The sequence below is a fragment of the Sorex fumeus genome, unplaced genomic scaffold (assembly GCF_029834395.1).
Source record: "Sorex fumeus unplaced genomic scaffold, SorFum_2.1 ptg000029l, whole genome shotgun sequence".
Classification (NCBI taxonomy): Eukaryota; Metazoa; Chordata; class Mammalia; order Eulipotyphla; family Soricidae; genus Sorex; species Sorex fumeus.
In genome coordinates, this window is record NW_026606086.1 from 10,318,068 (window position 1) to 10,335,655 (window position 17,588).

At 42.1% G+C, this 17,588-nt stretch overlaps 1 protein-coding gene across 1 annotated transcript in view; it reads right to left on the reverse strand.

Moving 5' to 3' along the window:
• Positions 1 to 1,145, reverse strand: part of WDR72 (WD repeat domain 72) — a 224,983-nt gene extending 223,838 nt beyond the window's left edge. The window contains exon 1 of the mRNA XM_056115668.1: positions 987 to 1,145. Within this exon, the coding sequence (XP_055971643.1) occupies positions 987 to 1,139 (153 nt within the window). The 5' untranslated portion in view covers positions 1,140 to 1,145. The remainder of the gene's footprint in view (positions 1 to 986) is intronic.
• Between the last annotated feature and the right edge of the window lie 16,443 nt (positions 1,146 to 17,588).

The following is a 17,588-nucleotide window of genomic DNA, read 5'->3' on the forward strand; positions in this document are numbered from 1 at the left end:
TATGTTACTTCAACATATAATTCAGGGTATAAAAGAATAAAACTCAGTACCACTTGAAAGGGATAATACTTAACTGGTAATGAAGATCTGAAATACTCACATCATTTTCCAGTATCATCTTGATTCATTTTCTCCACATTCAAAAGTAAAAGCAATTTACTACCTTAATAATGTTTTGGGGGGCTGGAGCGATAGCACAGCAGGTAGGGCGTTTGTCCTGCATACAGCCTAACTGAGCGCGATTCCCGGCATCCCATATAGTCTCCTGAGCACCATCAGGAATTAATTCCTGAGTGCATGAGCCAGGAGTAATCCCTGTGCATTCATTGTCGGGTGTGACCCAAAAAGCAAAAAAAAAAAAAAAGTTTTGGGAGGATTGCCCCACAGCTTGGAAGCTGGCCTCACATGGTGGGGGAAAAGGCAGCTCAGATAGAGAAGGGACCACCAAGTAAAGAATCTTGAAGGACCCACTCAGGATGGGAGATGCGTGCTAAAAATAGACTATTGACTGAGCAAGATGGCCACTTAATACCTGTATTGCAAGCCACAACACCCAAAAGGAGAGAGAGAGAGAGAGAGAGAGAGAGAGAGAGAGAGAGAGAGAGAGTAAAAGAAAGAGAATGGGCCTGCCACAAGAAGTGGGGGGGGTGGGAGTGGGGGGAAGGGGCAGGGGCTGCAGTGAATGGAGGGGATGGGAGGGATACTGAGAACATTGGTGGTGGAGAATGGGCACTGGTTGAGGGATGGGTACTCGATCTTTGTACAACTAAAACATAAACACTAAAGTTTGTAAGTCTGTAACTGTACCTCACGATGATTCACTAAAAAATTTAAAAAAAATAAAAATAAAAGGAGAAAGAAAGAAATGAGAAAAAAAGTTTTGTATTTTTTTTTTTTGGCAATCACACAAACATGCACTGTTGTTGCAAGTAGAAGTCAGCTATGTTTCTCTTGAGCACAGTTTCATTATTAGAGTTTCTACTAACCTTTAATTCAGATGAGAGGTTCCAAAGACACAGCTGACCCTCCTGACTTCCTGTCACAATAGTTTGCTGGTCATCAGTGATCATGATGGCAGTGATGCTGTGGGGAGGGGCCTTCTTCCCCCAAAGCACCACCGCCTGCAGGGAGGACTTCATGTTGCTGGAATCCTGGATGTTCAGAAGGAAAGAACACAAATCAACATCACTATTACATTTGGAAGGAAAGAGGCCACAAAACAGATTTACGACAATACCAACCAACTCTGACAATCCCTTTGTTGTCCCAGAACTATGAAGGAAGATGTTTCCCTGCCAAAAGGTGTTCATCAGACATAAAAATGGACAAGTCCATATTAATCCAGCAGATAAATGGCTTTCTTTTCCATGAGACTTGCAAGACTGCTGTGGGGAAGGACAAGAATAGTCTATCCACTCCACATTCAGCTTTTATTTGGGTGATATTGACCCAGACTGGAATATGAATAGTTTACTATTCTGCAGAATACTACATTCTGCATGTAGAGCATAATTATTTTATTCTCAATAATAGAGTTGTCAATGCACTATAATTTGAAGACAGCTTTGCAAACTCTTTCACTCCAGAAATGCCACTTTATTTGGGTAAGAAATGTCTAAATACTTCTATTTAAAAATGGAGTTAAGGAGAAGAGAGCCTCGGATCAGCTCAATGGAGAAATAATGGAATCCAGAGTTTGAATCTTGGCACTGTATCCTCGTCCCTGCCCCAACACCATCTCTATAGCACCATAGTTCTAGAGGCCACTAGGCACTGTTGCAGTAACCTTGGTCCCTTGTTACTCTAGTCCCAATACTCAGTTGGTTCCAGGTTTCACACTGAACCACCACTCCAGTTAAGAATTACAAAGAGAGGGTTGGAGTGATAGTATAGCAGGTAGGGCATTTGCACTGTGAACAATCAACCTGGGTTCAACCCCCAGCAACCCAAAGGATCCCCCAAACTCAGCCAGGAGTAATCCCTGAGCATAGAGCTAGAAGTATGCCCTGAGCACCACTAGATGTGGCCCACGAAATCCTCCATCCCCCAAAAAACAATCACCAGGAGGGCCTTCGAGATTCTCTGAGCACTTCTAAGGAGTCTGCCCCCATCAAAAATAGGTTTAAGTATATTGACTCTACAATCAGTTTCCTTTTATTTAAAGGGTTCTATGTGACTGTCATGATTTCTGCATATTCATATTTGCCCTTGACATTTTTAATAACTATTTTATTCTACTTCAGGGCATTCGCCTTCCAAGCGGCCAACATGGCCGACCCGAGTTCGATTCCTCCGCCCCTCTCGGAGAGCCCGGCAAGCTACCGAGAGTATTCAATATGCCAGACACAGTAACAACAAAGTCTCCAATGGAGACGTTACTGGGCCCGCTCGAGCAAATCGACAATCAACGGGAGGGCCTTTACCTTTACCTTTACCTTATTCTACTTATTTTTACTTCAGATCTTCCTACAAAATCATTTTCATTAAATTCCTATCTTCATATCTTAGTTATAAGGATTATGGTGGGTATATAAATATCAAGGTGAATGCATTAATAATAAGAAACTCTTAGTTCTTTTCCACCCAAAATGATTAAATTGTGATCCAAATATATGAACACTGCATTTTGTGAAATGTTAACATAAATATTGCATCCAAATAGATATTTTTATCTGATATACAAATGATTATGAGAAGAATAAAAGCTTGATGTCCTTCAATTAAATTAGGATGCTCTCAAAAAAGATCAAAGATGGGAGAAACAAGAAAGGACCCATTGTTGGCATAGATTGTTTGTAATGCTCAATCACATTCACCACAGATATGGATCTGCATCAACACGAACTTCACAAATCTACTGAACACTAGTTAACTTAAAAAATATGTTGCATACAAAGACTTACCTGCAGTTTGATTGCTCTGAATTCAGTATTAGTCCTCAATTTTTGGAACAGTATACAAGCATATGCAATCTATAGCATTGATGAACTACACTTCCTACAGTACCTAAACACCATGACATTAAGATTTTCAAAGGAAATATTCTAAGCTGGGGGAGGTGGAAGGGTGGCTCCTGATGGTTATTAGAATCCTGGGTGATGCTGGGGCTCAAACCCAAAGCTCCCACATATGAAGCATGCATCCCAGCCCCTTCAGTCATGTCACTGACCCTCTATTTGACATACTAAACTCATTACAATTCAGAACAGCAGAACTTTCCATATTAGTAAATTACTAAGCTAATTAAAAAGCCCTGATTCTTATAATACCATAATCTCAATATCTACCTCTTCCATTTCAAACACAGAAGGAATTTTATATTTACATAAGTATATTTATCTCATTTCTATTAGATAGTTAGATTATATTTATGATATTTGACAATATCCACACAAGGACAGGGTACAAAGTCCTCCAGAAAATAACCTTGAATAAAATGAAAATGGTGAAATAGAAACAAAATTAAAATTCCATTACCATGATAAAGAATCTTATTTCTAATTCTCCTTGGGAAAAGATGCCCAAGATGAATCAAAAAACAGGTCTGAATTTTTTAAACAATTGTTTATATGCCTCATTCTCTGGGTGAAGAAATCCAGAATTGCTTATAAATCAATGATATCACTAGGCAGCTTTCAAAATCACAGATAATTTCAAATTAATGGAAAGATTCTATCAAGACATATAATACACATTATATGTAGCAGTAATTTAGCAACTAGAGGGCCAGAGAAATAGTCCAGTAGGTAAGGAACTTGTCCTGAAAGCAGCTAACACAGCTTCAATTTCCCAGCACTTCAGATGGGTCCCCCAAAGCCCTGACAAGAATAAAACCTGAGACAGAGCAAGAAGTGGGCTTTGAGGACAGCCAAGTTTGGCACCAAAACAAATACAAAAGAACTGGAACTGGAAAAGACTGGAACCTACACATTGCTGGTGGAACTGTACAACAAAACAAAATCTTGAAGTTTCTTATGAAGTCAAATAGAACTGAGTCAATCCATGTCTGGGTGTTATTCGAATCTCCAAAATGGGTTTATGGAGAGAGCAGGGCAGCAAGATGGAACACGGAGAGACTTGCAAGGGAGTAGGGAGAGAGTGAAGAATGTAGAAGAAGAATACAGGAGCAAGCACATGGAGAGAGAGATGCAAGATGGAGCACGGAGAGATGAGCAGGAGAGACGGGAATGAGGGGCAGTGCGAGAGTAGAATGGGAGGCTCAGAGAGACTGGGGCAGGCGCATGGGGAAAATGGAATAAACGGCAACTGACCAATCAACCTGCTTGGTCCTTGTTTCCTCCTTCGTCTACCCATGACATGGGTCGCCCGAGGCTGGGGGAGCAGCCCAAGATCACCCACCCTGGAAGCAAGGGGAAAGCGGCCGGGGCCTTCCCTAGTGACCCAGAGATTATAGAGTTGGCGTCCCTGGGGTGGGCATGAACTACCAAATAAAGCTAGGTTGCACATCTATGACTGCCAAGGAACCTGACCAGAGAATGGCTGCATTCCCCTGCTGAAAAACTCCTGAAAGAAGTTGTGATGCTCCTGTTCCAGTGCTCCCTGACTGATCTAGTGCTTCCTGAAGTTTATCTGACTCTCAATAGCTGCTCCCCTGGGACTCAATGGTGTAACCACTACTGCTGCGGTTGCAGGAACAACTCTTCAATTTTTGATCCAGACACTTCATTTCTTCAGAACAGGACTAAACGACTCTCATCATTAGTGACGATCATCACCTCTGGACAGTGCAGGACAACTGGATGCTTCACTACAAGCACTGCTCTGGGTCCAAAGTTGAACTGAAATCTTAGTACAACTAATGAGACTGTTCTGTGTTTGGAATTGTTCCTCTATTTCAAAGTTTGAGTTTCAGTAAAAATAAAAGGGGGAGATGTAGGATAGCATTGGTTTGTCCTTTCTGCCTTGCCAGAGGGAGCCTAGGCTTAATGTGTTACTCCCATCACAGTGCCCCCATTCCTCTGTGTTTATTTGTAACCCCTTTCTTTGTGTCTGTTGACTTGTAAATATTGTTTTTCTCTTCTCCTTAAGTCCTTTGCATAATTAATTCAAAGCAATGTCCTTTCTGTATGGACACAAGAAGACAGTTAATGCTATGCTTCCGTAACTTGGCAGTTATTTGACTCTGAATGATATTTTCCTCCTGGACATCTGTTCTCTCAATCTAAGCCTCAGTTGCCCTTATTTCTTAGCACCCCCAAAGCAGGGCCTCGCTGAGGGACTGGATGGACCCAAGGCAAGCTGTGAGCTATATGCTACCCTGGCATCGAAATGGGCCTGGCCAAAGTGCCATAATACTTAACTATAAGCTCAGAGCACGGTGATGGACAAATTCTGTCATGATACACAAAGTAATAACTAGATTTGGACCCTGCTAGGAAAGGTTAATCTGGCCTGAGCACTGTAGTCTAAGTCTGTGGCGAGATGTTTCCAGGAAAGCCACACTACAAGCCCAATGTATCTCTTACTGTTTCCATACAAAATAACTAATATTAAGAAGTAGAATTAAGATGCTAATTGAGTGGTTAATTAAGTTATTGGAGTAAGGAGAGGAGAAACACCCATAGGTGGTGTTTCCACTCTTGAGCCTGATGGGCTGTGGTAAAGAACAGCTTTCTTTTTTTTTTTTTAATTTTTATTAGTGAAACACCATGAGGTACAGTTGTAGATTTACAATTTTTTGTGCTTGGGTTTCAATTATACAATGATCAAGTACCCATCCCTCCACCAGTGCCCATTTTCCACCACCATGGATCCCAGTATCCCTCCAACACCCATCCCCCATTCCTACCCTGCCTCTGTGGCAGGGCATTCCCTTTTGTTCTCTCTCTCCTTTTAGGTGTTGTGGTCTGTAAAAGAGGCATTGAGTGGCAATCATATTCAGTCCATAGTCTACTTTCAACATGTATCTCCCCTCCTGGGAGGATCCTCCAAACACCCTTTATTTGGTTCTCCCTTCTCTATCTGAGCTGCCCTTTCCCCTAGAGTGCCTGGCTGGCCTCTAAGCCATGGAGTAATCCTCCTGGTACTGATCTCGACTATTCTTGGGTATTAATCTCCTATTTTGTTACTTTATGTCCCCCAGATGAATGCAATCTTTTTATGTCTATCCCTCTCTTTCTGACTCATTTTGCTTAGCATGATACTTTCCATGTGGTACCACTTGTATGTAAAATTCATGACTTCAGCTACATTAGTACTCCATTGTGTAGATGTTCCAAAGTTTCTTTAACCAGTCTTGGGCACTCAGGTTTTTTCCAGATTCTGGCTATTATAAAGAGTGCTGCAATGAACAAACAAGTGCAGATGTCACTTCAACTATACATTTTTGCCTCTCTGGGATATATTCCCAGGAGTGGTATTGCTGGATCAAATAGGAGCTCAATTTCTAATTTCTTGAGAATGGTCCATACTGTTTTCCAAAAGGGCTGAACCAATCGGCATTCCCACCAACAGTGAAGGAGTGTTCCTTTCTCGCCACATCTGTGCCAGCATTGGTTGATTTGGAACAGCTTTCTTATGTTGATTTTGCTACCAGACTGGATGTAACATCTACCCCCAGTGCTGGGGAGTTGGAGAGAGACAGAGTTGGAAAGAAATGAGAGAGAGAGAGAGAGAGAGAGAGAGAGAGAGAGAGAGCAGGGCAGCAAGATGGAGCATGGAGAGACTAGAAAGGGGGACAGAGGGAGAAGGATGTAGAAGAAGAATACAGGAGCAGGCATGTGGAGAGAGAGAGCCCAGGCTGCAAGAGGGAGTGTGGAGAGATGAGGGGGAGAGACCGGAGGAATGAGGAGCAGTGTGAGACCAGAATGGGGGGCTCAGAGAGACTGGGGCAGGCGCGTGGGGAGAATGGAATAAATGACAACTGACCACCCAACTGGCTTGGCCCTCATTTCCTCCTTCATCTGCCCATGGCATGGGCTCTCCCGGATGAGGAAACGGCCAAGACCACTGAATGCTGGTGGTGAGAGAGAGAGCTTCCCTAAGCTGCCTCAGAGAATATATAAGCATCCACACCAGGTAAGTGCTCATGTTACCAGTCCGAGTCTCCTTTACCCCTAGGCACCTCCCAGGGGAACCACAGAGGTCAGGGCAGGAGGGAGGTAGCGAGCTCAAGGCTACGAATACTCCCTCACTCCCCACTTAGCCCACATCACCTGCAACATTTTTTCGGAGAGGCAGGAAACAGCCAGGCGAATAAAAAGAGGAAAGGACAGAAATAAGAATCTGGGGCAATGGGGCCTAGAGAGATAGAGGTAGGGCATTTGCCTGGCACAGACCCCTGGTCATTCCAGAACACTGCTGTGGGCTGTGGTAAGGAATGGCATTCTTATGTTGATTTTGCTACCAGACTGGGTGTAACATCTACCCCCAGTGCTGGGGAGTTGGAGAGAGACAGCTGGAGTTGGAGAGACAGTTGGAGTGATTCAGACAAACAGAGAACCTAGGGAAACGGTCAGAGTGTGGCGTGAATGAAGGAAACTAGATGAAGGAGTGGGGAACATGGATGAAGGGGAATCATTTATCCTGACAAAGAGCAAAGCCTACATGTGATGTTTCCCAAACAAATCCAGCAACTATTTACTAAGGACCTACTCAGTCCCCAGCAGGGTCCAGACAGGACTGAGAAGAGATGGCTTGGCGGGCCTCATGGGATGGGGGAGGAGCCGGCCCCTCTTTCTCCCCACCCCCCCTCACCCCACCCTGATGGGATTCTGAGATGATGCCCACCAACTGCTTCCAGCTACTACTTAAGTTCCTTAATGGTTATGATCCAGAGACACACAAAAGAATCTTGGAACTGAGCTGCAGAGATCTCTCCAGACTCTAATTATTAAAATTTTAGAACTTCAGGAGCAGACTGCCACCTTTTTATTTTATTTTTTGGGTTTTTTTTTCTTCCGCTTTTTGGGTCACACCCAGTGATGATCAAGTGTCACTCCTGGCTCTGCACTCAGGCATTACTCCAGGTGGTGCTTGGGAGACCACATGGGATGCCGGGGATTGAACCCAGGTTGGCCTCGTGCAGAGCAAACACCCTACCCGCTGTTCAATCACTCTGGCCCCGCATGGCCGCTCTTGCAGCCACACAGCATAGGCTATTTATAACAAGCAATACAAAATAAATTGTTTAGCATTGCCCTTTTGGCAGGTTTGAGTGGTGGTGGGAAAATTCCAAATAATAATGGTGAGACTGGTGTCGAAATATTGAATGTAATCAAAGTAGAGGGAGAGTATTGTGGAAACTGTCTACCACACAGGCAGGGGAAATATTGGGATGGGGATGGGGGAGGGAAACAGGACATTGGTGGTGGAAAATGTACAGTGGTGAAGGGATGGGTGTTTGATCATTTTATGACCAAAACTCAAACGTGAAAGCTTTGTAACTGTATCTCACAGTGATTCAATATTAAAAAAAGGGAGTTATAGAAAAAAATTATTTTTACAAGAACTTCTGCATGTACAGTTTTATTTGTAATATCTAAAAAGTAGAAACAACTGAAATATTTATCAAAGGTGAATGGATAAGCAAATTGTGTTTTTGCCAACCAATGGACATTATTCAGCAATAAAAATGAATGAATCTGAAAATTAATCATTTTGTATGAAAATAACTAAAAATATATAATATATGGTCTTACTTTTGTAAAATTCTAAAAAATTTAATTTATAATGGCTTGTGTTCAGGGAAAGGCATGAAGGAGTTAAGTTACCAAAAAGAAAAAAGAAAAATTTAAGGATGGTAGTTATACTTATTTTTTCATTGTTGCCATGGTTTCATGAGGGTATACAAGTCAAAGCAGAGACATTTACATTTTCAACACAGTGTATAAAAAAGTATGCTTCGGGTCTATTATTTTTTTAATAAAGTTCACTTTTTTTAATTGAAATATCATTCTAGAAGACACTTTGCACCGGAAGACATTTCCACAGCCAAAATTAAAATAGGATTTCCATGAAAACAAATACTCCCCATGGCAAATAAGCTAACAATACAAAATTGCAAATCATTCAAGAAAATAATAAACTAATAAGCAGGGAGGGATTAGTGTCCCCAGGAGCTAATAATGGAGAGCAATACAAAAACTCACAAAAATATGTGAAATTATTGCAAACTATTCAAGGGACAAAAGAAATTAAAAACCCAAAGGGAAAAAAGATAGCATTAATAAAAAGGGGAGATCATGATTTTCATTTATTTATTGATTGAATTTATTTTTAAATTTTTATTCAATCATACCTGACAGCTTCTGCTGGCAAATGCATGTCAGAATGGAAAGATACTGAAAAGTTATGGGGTAAAGGGAGGTAAACAGGAATGAAGAGTATTACAGATTTTCTGGCTATCCACCACATGACGATTTAATTTTCTCTGCAGAGCTTGCAAGGCAGTTTTTAACGGGCCACAAACATTTCTACTGAGCATCTTGGGGTCACTCCCGGTGGTACTCAGCTCTTGGCTTGGATCTATAGCTGTTGGATCTGAGAGTGACTCATTTGCACCTGATTGTGCTTGAAGACTAAGTGGCCCAGGGATCATGCTCAGGACCTCACACACACTAGGTATGTGCTCCACACTCTGAGCCATATTTTTAGCTCAAGATATTTCTCTTTCCTTTCTACTGTTTTTATTACAAATAAGGCCATGATGAATAGTTGTACACAGGAGTTTGTATTACACAGCTTTTCTCTATGACAAATATCCAGGAATGTGATTGCAGGGTATATGGTAATTCAAATTTACCTTTATTAGCAAAAATCTTTCCAGAGTGGCTATATCATTTTCCACCTAGTAACAAACTATGGGAGATGTAGTTTCTCTGTATCTTGACCACCATCTGGTACTGACAGTAATTTTGATGTTAACTATACTAATAGATGTGCAATGATTTCTCGTTTCAATTTATAACTCCCTAATGGCTAGTGATGCTGAAGTCTTTTCATGTGTTTGTCATCTATATATTATTTGGTGAAGTGTCTAACTACTTTACCGTTTTATATTAAATTGTTTCTTTACACTTCAGTTTTGAAAATTTGTTATACATCCTAGCTACCTGTGACGTATTTGATATGCCAAAAGCAGTAACAAGTCTCACAATGGAGACGTTACTGGTGCCCGCTCAAGCAAATTGATGAACAATGGGAGGACAGTGCTACAGTGCAGTTATACATTCTAGATATGATGTCAGATATCAGATACAGATATCAGATACAGATCTGTCATATACATGATCTGTAATCATTTCTAATTCGTGGGGTTTTTTTTTTGTCTTTAGAAAAAAAATGACTGTCTGTACTTTTAATGCTCGTACGCTGGCATCTACTGCATCCATTGAAGACCTTATGGTACAAGCGCGAAAGATCAAGTACGACATCATTGGTCTGACCGAAATGAGAAGACATCAATCCCATCATGCTGTTTTCGACACTGGAGAAGAACTGTTCCTTGGAACATGTGATAAAAGAGGCATTGGTGATGTTGGTATCCTTGTCGACACAAACTTAGTCATGAGCATTGATTCATTCGAATGCCTAACAACCCGAATCGGACGATTACACTTGAATAAATGTGGCTCACTACCGGCAGTTTCTATCTTTGTTGTCTATGCACCAACATCCAGTTATGGTGAAAGAGAAACTGAGAAATTCTACATGGAGCTGGAGAAGTTCTATAAAGAAGATCACACCTTCTACAAGATCATTGTTGGTGATTTTAATGCCAAGATAGGACCAAGAAGATCAGTTGATGAACTCCACATCGGAACCCATGGCCTAGAATGGAACGAACAGGGTGACAGACTGTCTGAGTTCATCATGTCAACCAAAACCTTCCATGGTAACTCACAATTCCAAAAGGCTGAATCTAAACGTTGGACATGGGAGTCTCCCGATGGACGGTTCCACAATGAAATAGACCACATCATATTCAATTGGCGGTTTTGCCTAACCGATGTTGCTGTTGTCCCAAAATTCCAAACGGGATCAGACCACCGTCTTCTTCGTGCAAAATTCTACCTCACAGAACGAGGAGAAAAGAATGCAAGGTTTAAGAAGAGGACTCCCAGAACAACCACCAACTGGGAGCTCTTTGGCTCTATTGCGGCAACATGGGAAGATACCATCATTGACAACATTGATGAGGAATACGATTGAATGATTCAGCACGTCCATGATTGTGCAAGGAATGCCAAGAGAGAGATAACCACAAAAAACTGTCTATCTTCGAACACTCTTGAACTTATTCGCCAACGTGGCTTGGCACATGCCTCAGGCAACCACAAGCGAACATCCGAACTGGCAAAACAGTGCAGAGAAGCCATCAAAGATGACCTCAAAAACAGGATAGCAGCAGTACTGATAGATGCAGCAGAAGCTGGGAAAAACATTCGTAATGCCCGCCTGTCCTTCACCAACTACAAAACCAAGATGACTGCCCTCCGACATCATGATGGATCTATCACATCTTCCAGAAGGGCAATGGAGAAGATTATTCATGACTTCTACTCAGATCTCTTTAATAGCCACATCCACTTGCCCAGATACCACATACCACATGATGGATATGTCGTTCCCAATGTTCTCCCTTCCGAAATCCAACATGCCATCTCGTCGGTAAAGAAACAAAGAGCACCTGGCCCAGACAAGATCAGACCTGAACACCTGAAGAACTTACCATCAGTACTCATCAATACATTGGCTCGACTCTTCACACGCTACCTGTCTGAATGCAAGGTTCCATCCCAATGGAAAACCAGCAGGACTGTACTACTATACAAGAAAGGAGACATCCACGACATTGGCAACTATCGCCCAATCTGCCTATTGTCTGTCATCTACAAACTATTCACTCGAGTCATCCTGAATAGGATTAGCAGAACACTAGATGAAGGACAACCATGTGAACAAGCTGGATTCCGAAAAGGATTCAGTACCATCGACTATATCCACACAATAACCAAGCTCATTGAGGTATCTCAGGAGTTCAAGATGCCGCTCTGTCTAACGTTCATTGATTTAAAGAAGGCCTTTGATTCTGTTGAGACGGAAGCGGTCATGGAAGCCCTAGCCAATCAGGGCGTACAAACTCAATACATCAGGATCCTTCGTGAGCTCTATTGCGGATTCGCTACCAAAATCTCACCATTCTACAAAGAAGTAATCATCCATATCAAGAGAGGGGTTCGGCAGGGTGATACCATTTCACCAAAACTCTTCAGTGCACCCCTCGAGAACATCATGCGACGACTGGAATGGGAAAACATGAGAGTGAAGATAGATGGTCAGCAACTACACCACCTCCGCTTTGCTGATGACATCGTTCTAATAACACCAAACATCAGCCAAGCGGCACAAATGCTGAATGACTTTGACCGTGAATGTGGAAAGGTCGGACTACAGCTGAATCTTACGAAGACAATGTTTATGAGAAACAGCCTTGTTCCTGACGCTCCATTCGCTCTCAACGGAACCACCATCTCCGAATGCAACAGTTATATATACCTAGGTCGAGAAATCAACATGATGAATGACCTGGCACCTGAGATACGCAGGAGGAAGAGAGCGGCTTGGAATGCCTTCAAGAGCATTGAAGAAATAACTAAAAGGACAAAGAACCTCCAGCTACGAGCACATCTCTTTGATTACACTATTCTTCCTGCATTAACATATGCCTCAGAGACCTGGACCCTACGAAAACAGGATGAGAATGCTATTCGGGTCTCTCAAAGAGGAATCGAAAGAACTATGCTTGGAATATCACGATTCACTCAAATGAGAGATAGAATCCGGAGTTCTGATCTTCGTCAACGCTCAAGAATCAGGGACGCTGTCTCATTTGCCAAGACATCAAAAATCAGATGGGCTGGACACGTAATGAGGTTTACAGACAACCGCTGGACTAGAGCCATTACTGATTAGATTCCACGGGACATCAAAAGATCACGTGGACGCCCACCTATAAGATGGTCAGACTTCTTCGTCAAGACCCTAAATGATCGGTTAGAGGCTCTGCATGTTCCTAGAACGAACAGATACCATTGGGCTACACTAGCACGCAACCAGGATGAATGGAGACGTTACTGGCACCCACTCAAATAAATCGATGAATAACGGGGATTAAGTGATAAGTGATAAGTGATTTTTCTTTAGACACTGTGGTTTGCGGTACTGTTAGTGGTTTCACATATACAACATGTCAACACTGCACACTGTATCAGTGTCCACTTTCCTCTACCATTGTCCCAGGAACTCCCTCCAAGACAGCTTCTTTAATAAAAAAATAATTTAGAGATGCTTTCAGACCTTGAGCCAGGCTAAGTTTCATCTAGGGCACCCCAGAGCAGGGTGGGTGAGCTCACTTCCCACCCAAACAACACCAGCAGCCAAAAATCTCCATAACCCAACAGCTGTCATGCCCATGGCCCGGACTCCACAGGCTTGGAACAAACCTCATCCAGAAATGAATCTGTTTTTTGTTTTTTTTTTAAAAAAAAAGACAACTAAGGTATGCGGGTTTTGTGACTGAAATCTCCAGGCCTTCCTGAGTGAGGGGTGGGTAACATACCCAACTACTCTGTTATTCCAGAAGCCTGGCAGTCATGCCCACAAACTGCCTCTGACACCACAAAAGCTCATTAACTGACCATGATCCAGAGACTCATAAATATATCTCATAAGATATCAACAAGCTGCAGAGACACTCCTGCAAAAGTCAGCATCCAGTTAAAAATTTAACTCCAGCTGTATAACCCCATTCAAAATTTTAGAATGCTTGGTGCTTGCAGCAACATCTCCTACTCTACCAGGAGTAGCACACCACACTGGATGAAATGTAAAGTAAAAGGCAACCAATCTTGGTTAAGAAAATATTAGCACACAAGGCTCAACCTGTAGCAACATGTTAATAATCTCTTATACAAGGGCATAATGGCTCCAAGTGAGATAGAAGAATCTCCACAGAATCTTTAAGGAAATCTTTTTTGATCATTTTTAGCTAATTATTCATAACAAGCAATACAAAATATATTATTTAGGGACTGCTATTGGGGCAGGCTTATGTGGTGATTAGGAAAATTGGAAATAATGGTGGTAGGAAGATGCAATGGTGGTGGGATTGGTGTTGGAATATTGAATGTAATAAATCATCATGAAAAAATTTTTTTAAATCACTGTCACTATCACTGTCCTCCCGTTGTTCATCGATTTGCTCAAGCAAGCCCAGTAACAATGTAAGACTTGTTACTGTGTTTGGCATATCGAATACATCACGGGTAGCTTGCCAAGCTTTGCCATGCGGGCGAGATACTCTCAGTAGCTTGCCAGGCTCTCCGAGAGGGGTGGAGGAATCGAACTCGGGTCAGCCATGTCAGTCACGAGCAAGGCAAATGCCCTACCCACTGTGCTATTGCTCCAGCCCTGTTTTAAAAAATATTTTTTAATTTTTTTAATTTAAAAAAATTTTTTAAATAAAATAAGTTCTTATCAGTTGGTGATTGCCTTAATATGCATTAGCTCATTTTAGCTTTTAAATAATTTTATATAAGTTATTATTCACAAAATAATAAAAGAAACAAATAATGCTTCTTGAAATAAATGATAATCATTGAAATTAAACTACTATCTGGCCAGAGAGATAGTGCAGCAGGCAAAGTGCTTGCCTTGCGTGTGGCCAACACTGCATATGGTCTCCTGAGCTCTACCAGGAGAGATCCCTGAGCACAGAGCCTGGAGTAAGACCTGATCAATACCAGGTGTGACCCCAAAACAAACAAAACAGCTAAATACATATTAATAAGATAATCAGAATAGATTCAAGTGGAGTGAGATCAATGGACATAAAGAAAATTTTACAAATAAATTAGAGAATTCAGAAAGGCAGTAAATACAAAATGTTGAGTGAAAAAAAATCAGAGACTAAGATTATTCCGAGGAATTAAGAAGTGTAGATGATAGACTGCGAATAATCAACATTTATCTGTTTCTCCGAATGGTAGAACCCTATCCCTTCTTAGAGAATTCAGTCCTAAGACCAAAATGGTAGAGCAGAGCATGAGAAAGCTCAAAGAGAGCAAGGGATCATGTGAGTCAGAGGTGAAGCAAGGTGCAGCCCTGGGTGGACTGCAAGATCCAAGCCAGGTAGAGAGAGAACATACACAGTGCTCTCTATTGAGTAGTGGAGTCTAAGAACCAAATGGAAAGAATTCTCACAATGAGATGCATCTGGAAGGGTTAACGTCTCATGTTAACCCTTCCAGACGCATCTCATTGTGAGAATTCTTATGTTCTTGAAGAGAACATAAGAATTTAAGAATTCTTATGTTCTTGAAGAGAACATAAGAATTTAAGAATTCTTATGTTCTTTAAGAGAGGTGAAGGTGGTGAAGAAGGAACGATTAGCGTGGCCAGTTAGGCCCGTCCATGGCAGTTGTGTCTTCATGGGCAAGGACAGGTGGCTTAAAGGCCTAGAGCCCAAGAGGAAGGAATGCACAATGGGGACATTCAGCACGTCCTAGTGGCATGACATGATCTGCAACAAAGTACAAAAAGACACAGTAAAGGAATACAGGGACAGGAGCAGGGCAGCCACAAGTGCAGACAGAGACAAAGCCCTGGGGGATGGTGACGCCAAGGATTAGACATCATCCCCACAGATAGGACAGCAGAATTTACAGAAACTGTCAGAAGGGGGCATGAGAGATGTAGAAAAAGAAAGAAAACTAGAGATATCCCTGTATCGCTAGTGTAATCAGAGGTATTGGTATGAGAAATAAAATGTAGTTATTAACACACAGACACACAGAGAGACACACAGATACACACATACACATCTCTGTTTACTGAGGACTTATGAACAGAACATTCCAATAGCAATAAGGTCATATAGTATCTAAATCCTATTTTCTATTGAAGTGAGCTAGGGGTATCTCAGAAATTGACTGAGTTCAGAAGTAAGGAAGCAGGAGTAGCGGGAGGAAAGTTGCAGTAAAAGATATACAAGACACTAGGAAAAGGTGGTTGTTGCCGTAAGTGAGAGCTTAAAGAATGAAGGATGAAGATAGAAAATGTGGAACAGTAACATGGCATGCCTAAAGCATAAATATTAACTCGTTGGTGGTGGTGGTGGTTTGGGGGTCACACCTGGTGATACTCAGGATTTAGTCCTGGCTCTGCATTCAGGAATTATTCCTGGTGAGGTATAGGGCACCATATGGGGTGCTGGGGATTGAACCCTGGTTGGTCTGTGCAAGGCAAGTGCCCTGCCCACTGTACTATCACTCCAAGCCCCAGCATAAACATTAATTCTAATGTAAACCATGTCACCTCAGTAATGAGAAAGAAAAGAGAAAGAAAATCCGTAAGAAGCAAAATGGAAAAGTTATTTGCAATTCTAGGGTACCTGGAAAAAAGGACCTTCCACTAATATTTGCTCAGCGAATAAACATGCAAGGCAAGCACCATAGCAGCTGTACAACTGCACTGGACTGAATTATTTGAAGCTTTAAATTTTTTTTTAACTCACCATGATTTCCAATGTTTCAGAATAGTCAATGATAGGGTTTCATCAATACAACATTCTAACACCATACCCCACCTATGTCCATTTTCCTCTATTACTTTTCTCAGAATTCTCAATCACTCCCCTTTCTGCCTCAGCACCCTTCTTCACCCCAATCCTCCACATCTTTTGCTATGGTAAGTCCAGTTCTGTAGAACAGATTCTGTTGCTTTTGCCCTTTTGTTATTTTCCTACTGCAATCTTTTATGTCCCACATAGGAGAGATCATTCTGGATCTTTCCTTTCCTTATGGCGGATTTTGTCAGCATGATATCCTCCAACCATCCACATAGTGACATACTGCATGGTCTCTTCTAATAGTCAATTGTGTATGTAGACCATAGTTTGTTTACCTAGTCATCTGTTCTTAGACACTTGAATTGTTTTCAGATTTTGGCTACTGTGACTAAGGCTGCAATGAACACAGGAGTGCAAATATCTTTCCGAATATATTTTGGACCTTTGGGGTAGATAGCTCGAGCGGGCCCAGTAACGTCTCCATTGGAGACTTTGTTGTTACTGTGTCTGGCATATCGAATACTCTCGGTAGCTTGCCGGGCTCTCCGAGAGGGGTGGAGGAATCGAACTCGGGTTGGCCATGTTGGCCGCTTGTAAGGCGAACGCCCACATGGCAGAGCTTGGCAAGCTCCCCGTGACATATTCAATATGCCAAACAGTAACAAGTCTCACAATGGAGATGTTACTGGGCCCGCTCAAGCAAATCGATGAACAATGGGAGGACCATGACCGTGACCCGGGTAGATACCAAGTAGAATTTCTGGGTCCTACGGGAGTAGAACTCTTATTTTTTGAGAAGCTCTGCAGCAGGCAGCAGGTAGATGGGGAAGGGCCCCATGGCAATAAGTTCTTGGTAATTGATAAAACCAACTAGCCCCAGGGCTGCAAAAACTCACCTTGTAGACACAGGAACTGACACATTAACTAAGGCCTGATAAGACCTTTACCAGGTGCCAGCACAGACTCAGAGAAAGCTGGACACCCACCCAGAGAAGGC